At 35.3% G+C, this 10,609-nt stretch overlaps 1 protein-coding gene across 7 annotated transcripts in view; it reads right to left on the bottom strand.

Moving 5' to 3' along the window:
- Positions 1 to 729: 729 nt before the first annotated feature.
- LOC124296726 (acyl-CoA Delta-9 desaturase-like) overlaps positions 730 to 10,609 on the bottom strand; it is a 27,838-nt gene continuing 17,958 nt past the window's right edge. For 3 of the 7 annotated variants that reach the window (XM_046747036.1, XM_046747032.1, XM_046747031.1), the window contains 5 exons: positions 8,396 to 8,667; positions 6,383 to 6,513; positions 4,493 to 4,698; positions 2,794 to 2,979; positions 730 to 1,896 (listed from right to left, as the gene is read on the bottom strand). In XM_046747036.1, coding sequence (XP_046602992.1) covers positions 1,620 to 1,896; positions 2,794 to 2,979; positions 4,493 to 4,698; positions 6,383 to 6,513; positions 8,396 to 8,657 — 1,062 coding nt within the window. In that variant the 5' untranslated portion in view covers positions 8,658 to 8,667 and the 3' untranslated portion in view covers positions 730 to 1,619. Of the gene's footprint in view, positions 1,897 to 2,793; positions 2,980 to 4,492; positions 4,699 to 6,382; positions 6,514 to 8,395; positions 8,668 to 8,735; positions 8,792 to 10,353; positions 10,532 to 10,609 lie in introns of those variants that run through there. The other 4 variants (XM_046747035.1, XM_046747033.1, XM_046747030.1 and 1 more) reach the window with 4 other exon arrangements.

The following is a 10,609-nucleotide window of genomic DNA, read 5'->3' as shown; positions in this document are numbered from 1 at the left end:
GCTGAAGTTATCAATAAGTATATTCAAAAAAATTACCCAATAATTCGTTGGAAAACTTTACTTTCCTTTTCATGAATAGAATTCGTGATTTCTTTTGAACACATATGAATCTCTAAAGAACTTGCTTTTGTTTTAATCCTTGGAAATTGATGAGTAGTCGCAAATTCTACACGTCATTTCGCAAAATGATTTCATACTAAAGTGGATTTAAAAATTTTCGGGCTCAATGAACGACCAGTTATATTGTTTTGTGTAAAGCCGTTCGTTCGATCCTCATCAAACTTATGCGTTTTAATTGGAAAAAAAATTCGACTTAGTGTTACAGAATTGATACTAATTACATTCCTAATTTGCTATTGAAGTTTATCTAATTATAGTATGCAAGGTTTAGTAACTTTCTCTGCGATTTCGTTACATTTTGTACAAAATTATTTTCGATTTGCTTTTATCTTCGTTCGAAATTCTCAGGGTTAAACGAAGTGAAATTTTAAATCATCGAATGTTCAAAGAGAAAGCAGAATACGACGACGAAGTGTTGAAAAATCACGCATCGTGCAAAGTTCACGCATATTATGTCCCCCAATGAATATAATTATTGTTCACCTTTAATCGTAAAAATCTATTCGTTGAAAATCTCGGTTCCAGCCACGCAAAGCATGATTATATATTTAATGTGTTCAAATTTCTGTCTCGAGCAGCTTAAACTTAATTATCAGCAGTGTGCCAAAATTGCAGGAATGTGGTATTTTTTTATTTCCATACTTTTATAACTTATGAATTAACAATTAGATGCGATTCCGTACATACCATGACAATGTTGGAGCGTTAGCACATTCGATCCATGTATGTACTTGTAAGTTCAATTTTCGCGTATCATAATACGCGCATTTATGACTAGCAATAGTTTTACCCATGGGAAAATACATATAAAAATAACAGTAACAGAATATATCAGTATTGCCAAGTGAATATAACGATATACACGATAATTATCGACGTAATCTCTAGAATTTTGATGTCGTTATTCTTATCTGTATCAGCGCCGATCGAAAATAAATACACAACAAATTTAAACAGATTCTGCGCTGCAAGTTCAACAACCTACTGTTTGTAGGCCAAGAAAAAAATCAAAACGTGATACTTTTTAGGTATGAATGCGAAAACTTGATTTGAGGGTAAATTCGGTGACGCTGGATTGAACTCTTACTAAAGCGATATGCAACCAAAGAATCCGACATATATACAAATTTAATATTATTCCACTTTTTAAAATCCCCCCACCAGTATAAATGGTTTTTCGTTTTTTCCCTCCCTTACTTTTGAAGGTACAAATATACGCTTAACATATTTTTTTGATAAAGTTATTAGGTCACGAATAAAACGGTTTAACCCCTTTTTTTTATAACGATCTCGAGGCTCGATTGCAAAATTATCATAACCATTCCATTCAGCGTCACCGAATTACCCTTGGATCAAGTTTCCGGATTTGCAACTAAAAAGTACTAACTTTCATCCTTATTTACTTGATTATTGCGCCGAATTAAGTGCCTGCCTGGGACTTCAACGTAGTGCAAAAATCCAAATCTGTAACAAGATAAAAATCCGAGCGTTTTTTATTTTCACTGCTCTTCCGGTTCGGGAGCCTCGCGCCATGCGTGGTGCGAACCGTCCCCGTGCTTTTCTGCGACTTTCCTCACAAGCGCAGCTGAGGGCTGCTTAAGGTCGTAGGCCCATCCAATTTTGGCGAACATGTCGATAAGGAAAGTCGTCACGTTGAAAGTGTAATTGCCGAGTTCGGCCGCCTTGTAATCCCATGGAAACACGTGATGGTAGTTATGCCACCCTTCTCCCATTGCCACTATGGCTACACTCAAATTTTCCACCGGCGATATGCCGCTGTAAAATTAAAACATTTCCGTCACCTCCTGCCAGTCGCGAAATTACGAAATGAAGATGTGAATATCGCTGAACTAAAAAATAATTTCAACGTTTCAGATTTTTCAGAGTGTATTCATTGCGACTGCATGGTCTGTCGTCTGCTAAAATTTAATGCGCATGCGCTACAAACATACGATGACAATGAATAAAGTTAGCAAAAACTTTGCAGCAAGTCGTATTCGGTTAATTGACGTGTCAACACATATTAATTTTATTTATCACTAAGATTATCAAAGTTAAAGTTAACAGTTATTCATTTTTCGAGATTCATTCATAAAATTTCTGTATGGAACTTCTCACACTGCATTAGAAGTTTTATCCGGATACGGAACAGTGAATTCACCGTACATTTACTGTGTATTCAATTTACAAACAAAATAAATTAACTAAAAAATTTAGTGAAATCAAATTACTTTTTTGTGTTTTTCCTATAAATTTTAGTAAAATCAAAAATTTTCATCGTCAATTTGAAACAAATGCATAGCAATTTACGTTGCTGCGCTGAATTTGTAAATTTACACCTCTTTTGTAGAGTAAATGTGTAGTAAATTGACAATCATTTTTAACAGTGTACATCGCGATAAATTGTCCACGATGAAGGTTGGTCATCCTGGCAAACAGCCGTTCTCGGATTGTGGCGCGTGCGCATTAAATTTTAGCAGACGACGGACCGTTTGGTCGTTAGGAATTTCAGTCTGTGCATAATTTCCTTCCTTTGGTTCTGTTAGGTTGTATCGGATTTTTTACGGTAATACCTCGCTCCTCCGAATCGATGTAAGATTTTAAAAGAACACGAAGAGAGAAAACAAATGATCGAATGGAACTCGGATTGAGATATTAATTATCACGACTCACCTGTCGTAAGGCTTTGTTCCCCACATATGAGCTGCACTGTTTACCAACCAGGTAAAATTAAGGCCCGCTATGTAGCGTATGAAGATCTGGCTCATTATGGAGATGTACCAGGTCTCATTCCAAAAATAGACCGGCACCACTATCGGAATAACGAAACAGAACAGGAGCTTCATTTGCCAAAAATACCTGAAAAATTAATTGATCAGGAAATTTGTTCGTACGAATTTTAATAAATTTTTGATTGTGCGTACGTGAAACTTTTTACCAATTTCGTTTCCAATTTGAATTTCTCGTAAATGAAAATTTTAATGCTAAATAAAGTATTAGCAGCTGTTCGACAATTTTATGCAAAACGTAAAATGTGTGTTCTCATAAGAATTGAAATACTTTTTCTTCTTTCAATCTTAATTTTCAAATTAAAATCCTTAATCTCATTAATTTTTGTTTTGTTATGTTTTGTTGTGCCTCTCAATAGGAATTGAGTCAGATACCGAATCTCGGTTGTTAATGTATTCAATTAATTTGATTATCGATAACCTCCAACGCTTCGGTTCACCCTTTTTCCAATCTGTCACCCTTGATTTTATTGCAATTGCCTCACACCGTAAATTCTTCTTATTAAGAGCTTAATTCAAATGAAACGCTTTCTTGCTGGTGAAATCAATTTTACGTTAGTAAGCTAAAACTGACTCAAGAAGTGTCAATTCGCAAAGAACATGAGAAAAAGTTCAGTCCGCAGGCATATTGCTATAGTGTGCTTCAGAGAAAACGAACGCGATTTTATAAAATATGCACTACTTGCTACATCGCAGAAGATAGTGGTAAAAGAAACTTGTTGCATAAATTTTAATACAGAGTTTGCCATTATATTTGCGGCTAGAATTTGATTGAATTCTCAAATTGTACGACGGTTAGTATGAGTTATTGATTAAAATAAATTATCGTCACGTTAAAAACAAAAGCGAAAAAGTACATCGTTATGTATTCGTAATTATTGGACTGATTAAAAAAGTTTTTATCGCGAATTGATTAGCACACATTTGCACGGTACAAACATGTATTCGCTTCGTGCTGCTGATTACGTATACAGTGAAGTAACTTATGCAGCATACGATAAAATGCTTATAAATCTGTGTATATCTATTCTACAACCGTGAACTGATAGGTAGGACGATAAATTATTTCCTCACTGATTCAAGAATAATTCCATCAGGTCGATATAAATTCGTATATTCTCAAATTCGGTGACGAACAAATTTTGGTATCTAACATTTTCAATCTCAACGTCGAAATTCCGACAAACTTATGCAGCGTGTTCATGCGTGTATTGCAGGCACGACTTGTATTGATTAAATAAAAAATCGAACTTTTCCACAAGGCTGAAAAAAAAAGGGAAAGCCGAACGATTCTCTGCAGCACGAGAGTCCAAAGTTTACAGTAATATCATAAAAGTATAAACTTTGGCTTTTTTACTCAGAAGATGAGAAACGACACACGTAACAGTTTTCCTTTGTTAAACTTTGCGAACAAGAGTGCGAATTCTATTGCTCGATTTAGCGCTAGTATATCTTTCGCAATAGCGTTACTAATGATGCAAGCAACGTTTTCATCCGACTTCTTTTTTCTTTCATCTCACAATTTAATCAGTTGCACCGGAAGCATTGAGTAACGATTCTACGCTGTTCAGCTTTGTACTCACCTCTGGTGAAATTGGACTATCGGATCGGAAAGAACGTCGGTCATATCTACTTGACGCCCTCGACGTATCACTTCCGGATGTTTTCTCATCATAAGCCACCCCACATGAGCGAAGAAGAACCCTCTGTTACTATTATGTGGATCTGCGTCAGTTTCCGTGTATTTGTGGTGGACCCGATGGTCACGCACCCAGTCGTAAATCGTATTCTGTTTCGAAAATAGACATATTCATACCTCGTTCTCACAAGAAACATTCAGTCTTGTTTAAGAAACAATTGTTTAGTTTAAAAAAATGAACCGCTTAAATGTCATTATGATATTTTCAAGGATACGTTTATCAATTTCAATAGTATTACTATGGAAATAGAAGCGTCATTATATCGAAGAGATGCAAAATGTTATAGCTGTAAATGTTTTCAACGATCTGCCAAATGAATTTAAAACGTTAAATAATAACATAAACGAAAAATAAAATAAAGTCATGGATTTTGGAGAATCTCTAATTATAAGTTTTGTTATATTGTTAGAGTGTATTACTTAAAAGATATTGATTAAAAAATTATAACTGTATATTCATGATAACTTCTATCGTTATATTTTGGAGCTTTGTCTTCTTTCAAAACTTTTATTCCATTAGTCTTAAGATTTACATCAGACTTGCGAACAAGTAACTAAGTTCACCTCTGTATGGGTCTGCATTTTATCTTTTGTATTTGAAAGTATAAACGAACTGATGAAGTAAATAAATGAATGAACACGCACGTGAACCTTTTTGTTAAATAATTCATCGAATTTTCACACTCAACGTAAAAGTATCTCGAAATACATATCGGGAAGATTTCTTGGGGATTTACGGTGCGAACGTGTTTTGTGCAGGCGTATAACCAGTGCATTGTATGCATAAATAATTTAGGATTGTTGGGGACTCTCATATTTGTGCGTCTGCTACTTTTATAAATTTGCCAACTATACGCCACACCGATGATTGCATTTCAACGAGGGAAAGAATCATAAAATTACAGTTGGAACAGAAAAATTCTAACACAACTTAAACTCTATAAACTTTTTTTCGTGTGCAGACATTTTTTCCGTTAAATGAAATAATTGATTTATTTTACGCAAGCTGTCAAATAAATATTATGTTCCTTCAAAGAATGAATCCAATTAGATGAATCGAAATTTCTTTTTTGTTCCAAAGAAATGATTTCATTGAACTGCGTAAGGTTTGATCGGAAGTGGTCCATTTCATGAAATTTTCCACTCTGAAGTGTAAAAAATACAGATTCAAACGTCCGAGCAGTTGAATTTCGCTGACTTTGTGTCATTACGCAGTTTTACGAGCTTCGGTTTTTGTTTAAATAAAAAAAGAAAAAAAGAAAACAATGTATCCCGAAGCATTTTTGGTTTCTTCGCTTCGTGCGCTGCATGTAAAATTTTTTAATGCAAAGACTCGATTGCAATAATTACCCAATTTTTTTACCCGATACATCGATGACGGTTTGATGGTTTGTTTGTAAAAATTTGTCAATCATACGTTTCCACGTGGTGATATATACCTTTTTTTTTTTTGAAACGTATTCAGAACGTAGGCGAACCTGTATTTTCCGCTTGTAAAATTCTACCAAGATATTGCATCAGCCGAGATCACATTCTCGAAGAATTGACCACTCGTCATACACATGCGCGGATAATTCTAGTCATACGTTGATTACGCAATAACATATAACGTCTCATAATCAACCAGAACATAGAATCACGCGACTTTCTGAGTCCGATATCCGTACTGTAATAATTTTTGTGTTATAATTTTTAGTTACCGCGATTAGGATCGCGCGATGTTTGTTTATTCGTTCGATATACTTATCGCGAGCCTACAGTTAAATTTGTTTACCTGACCAGCGATGGAATAGCATATTATAAGGATGACACGAAGAGGCCACTTTGCTTTGTAGGAACGATGACTCCAGAGACGATGAACGCCACCGGTCACTCCGAATCCACTCGACATCCCGATTAAAAGTCCTTGAATAAATAGAAACAGGTTGTAATAATTGTCATCGGGGAATGATGTATGGGAAATAAATGTCAAGTGGTGAGGGATTTCCTTATTCGGTGGAAGCGTCGTGCCGCCCGACACGGGTTAATTAACAATAAGATGGCTGAATTTTGGGAACAGGTGAGCCATTCGGTTCCGCCCCTAAGTTCGGGGCTGTTGAATCACCCCCTGGATGTATTCGGAAGACAAGGAATTTTCCCTGACTCAATTTCTACCGTCGTTGAACAAATCATACGACTCGAATCGCGTCTTTCGAATTCGCGTGTGCAATTTGTCACTGTCATAATACTTTTACGCTTGCATTTACTTGTCGAATAACCTGTCGAGCTTTTCACGTTAATCAAATCGCTTCGTTGTAAGCTCCTGCAAAGCTTATCGTTTATGCATACTCATTGTCAGGAAGTAGTTCGTTCTGATTGGCCAAGATTTGGTCGAATAAATAAATTCTTTTTGTACTGTATTGTTGGCAAACAATGGTTTTCTAACTTTATGGGACGTTTTGGACCAGATCGATAATCGATCGTTTTTAGCGTTTTTTTTTTGACTTTACTTCGGTTAATAGATTATCCTGATGTGTAGAGTATTTTCTTTAAAACTGTAAAGTATTTCGAATATTCAAAAGTATTATATAATGGTATTATATTTCAAACATTTGTGATGATTTACGGCAAAGGAACCGTGTTTCAATGAAATAAAAATTCGCAATGTAATTATAAGTGTACGCTGGGAGAATGAATAGTTTGCGAATAGAACCAACTATTAATTTTTATGAGTATTTCGTAATTTCTGGCAAAGAGCTTTGAGTCCCCGAAAAATGCAAGAAAAACATTAACGATCAACGTTTTAAGAGTTGTTGCGCCTTCCCATTTACATCTTGAAAGCCGTTCGTTGTTTCTTATTTACGTCTGTTCGCATTAATTGGTAACACTGCTACGTATACTGTGTAATTACCGTCCAACAACAGTGCATTCCGTTCATTTTCGCAATGTTGCTCGTTACAAATGACGCAGGGCGTGAAATAAAATCCAGAGAGAAATTTAAAAAATCTACAACGAAGAAAGCTTCGGTCGGACAATTAGAAGTGACGTATATATTTTAGCAGTTGTCAACACGATGCAGAAAAACTGCTTTAAATTGTTAATCGTCAAGTGCGATCGCATAAAAATTAAAATTGTATAAACCACATTTGAATATAAATCAAATAAGATTTTTTCAAACTCATAAGACACAATTTTTCAAAAATTTTATTATTGTAATAACTGGCTGAGCCAGATAAAATATAGTTGCGTGCTTAGCTACTTTTCTCTGCATATACAGATAATCTGGTCGATAATACGTCTATTTTATTTCCTAAAAGGATTGCCTACGCATAGGCGGATTCACCAGCAGTATGCAAAGAATACGCGTTGTGTTTTACGAGAAATTGTTCCTTTGGTTGAAATGCATGCCGTTAAATAACGTCCAACAATCTTAGGTTAGCATAATCGAGGCAAACAGTATTTTTGCCAATATTCGTCAGGCGGATTCGAATTTTTGCTCAAACGCACAGCTGCGATGTTATTTCGATTTTGAAACTGATTTTCGGTGTCCATTGAAAATTGAATGTTACTCTACGTCAAGCAAAGTGACAGCGAGAGTAGCTGAAATGTAATTTCACTTTCAAGTATAAATTCTAATTATCGCGAATTCAACTCGTAAGAATAATTTTTACGTACGTACGTACTAAATATTTATTGCAAAAAGAAACGAGTATAGCTTGATAATTTATTTCTATTCGAATGGTGAACGATTTCACTGTCATCGGTAGATTTAACTCCGTAATTGAATATTAATCGGACTTGGACTTACCCCAGAATAAAGTGAGTTTTCTGCATTGAAATGGAATTGTGTAGGCCATGTACATCCCGATTAAATGCAACAGAGCGATGCTGACGATATTCGGCCAGATCAGAGTTGTTTCAAACCCAAACGGTCCCTCGGACGATTTCTTAGGGTTCTTATTAATGGCCGGATTTTTTTTCGCAATCACGATATTGTCTTGTTTGCATCCTGCCACCCTTTGAAACTCCACCCCCAAGGCAGTTGAATCGTTCACAATATTTGGCGGCATTATTTCCCAGCTGTAAATACAAAGTTTCGAAAAGTTATTACAGAATTGTGCCAATAATTAAAAAAATACATCACTTACTTTAGTTTTCGAGGTGCATCATAATTTAGGACTCTACCCATTCGTAGATGTGAAAAATAAATAACTTCAGTTTTTACCAATTATAACCGTCAAAAATATGCTTTAACAGTATATTGTGTAACAAGTGCGGAAAGAAACGCTATTTTTTCAAACACCCGTGAATGAAAGTTTGGTTTCAGAAGCACCGAAGTACTCTTAACGGTACAATGCGCAAAGGCGTGTTATTTAAAAATGCGCATGCGCCAAAACAAAGCCCTAGTCTGTAAATTAGCTTATTTTAGTTGGGCGCGTGCGTTAACGTTGTTTTATCGCGTTCTTCGGAAATGACTCACACCCCACAGGGTTCCAAAACCGAAATGTTCAAGCAGATTCATTCTCTGTGTTATTCGAAAAACTGTGTAATTGTAACAAAATTTTTTTGGAAAACGCCAATTTTAGGCACGATTTAAACCAATATCTAGAAACATACAGAAAAAGATTTTTTGATGAAACTTTACTGACGAATAAAAAAGTTTGGAGTTTCAGTTTCATATTCCCTTAAATTAAAAATTTTATTTCCAGATCAGCAATATTTTGAAAATTTTTAATTTTTCTCCACTTTTGCGGGCTCACCTACGATTGTACTTGTAACTAACACAAAACTGTCTCAACTTTCAAGTTATGTTTCGAGTTATCGGACTATTACACCAGCTACACAGTGGTGAAAAAAATAATCTCAGGTTCCGTCAAAAATTTTCTTAGACCTTACAGAGTGATCAAACTCCTCAAGTCATCCTGCAGGTGCTGCTTACAGCATTTTTCAATCCATCTGCAGACACATTTCTCTAAAAACATTGTTTTGGTGCAAAAGTTTTTGATTTACGGGAATGGAATTGCAAAACTTGACTTAAACACAGGTTCCAAAGAAAAATGCTTTTAATTACGTCGACAGAATGAGAGCATTGTATTCTTAGTGTAATGAAAATTTGACAAAACTAAATTGAATTTTCATCATTTTCCAAACGAGCAAAGTACGTATTTCATTTAACAAGTTATCAAGCGCATCGTACAACTTATGTTCTCATTCGTCAATGACTTTCATTATCGACTCTACTCGTGGTTTGATATCGTTTTCGGATACAGTTTTTATATAATCTAAGAAAGCATAAGTTTATTTTTAAATCTCTGTAATTACATCGATGCTTAAACGATTCTTCGAACATCTGTGAAGATAAGCAGAAACCGTGTCTCAAACGATTAATGGATAACCTATGTATCAATGAACGGAACGAGAACGAATTTAAATGTGCACAATTAAAAGTAAATTAACGATATCGTTTTTTGACGAAAATATGGTGTCTAAGTTTTACGTTCACGAGATGGATGAAAACTGGGGATGTTTTGTTTAAATTCACAGAATTGTTACTAATTATCTCTTATTGCTCATGGCTCACGTTAACAAATTTCACTCAAGTGACATCGGCGGAACTTTTCAAGCTTGAAGCTAAGCAGCTTCATCAAAGGACGGTTCGTCCTGAGCATTGAAAAGCGAGATTTTTTTTGAAAATGAAAAGAATAAAAAAAACTTCGCTTTTGACGCATGAAGTTTCGCGAATTCGAATGTTTCCCGATTACTCACATACCAAGACGTACCTTGCGCAATCCATGTAACGTGATGCCTTTTTACATCAACGTCCAAGTTTTAGTGCATTAATTTCAAATTTCGAACACGAAAATGGAGGGATTAAAAAGAAAAACACAAGCAGTGACACTTTGGAAGTCGGATTTCAAACTGACGATCGGCAATCGTATTGCCTGTTGCCCCAATTTCAATTCACCTTGTATTCGCACGCTGACGATTGACCAACATTGAAAATAAAAATTGATGGCTTTGC

This window comes from Neodiprion virginianus, chromosome 1, assembly GCF_021901495.1.
Source record: "Neodiprion virginianus isolate iyNeoVirg1 chromosome 1, iyNeoVirg1.1, whole genome shotgun sequence".
NCBI lineage: Eukaryota > Metazoa > Arthropoda > Insecta > Hymenoptera > Diprionidae > Neodiprion > Neodiprion virginianus.
The sequence above is the reverse complement of the archived record's forward strand: the minus strand, read 5'-3'. Positions and strand labels throughout refer to the sequence as shown.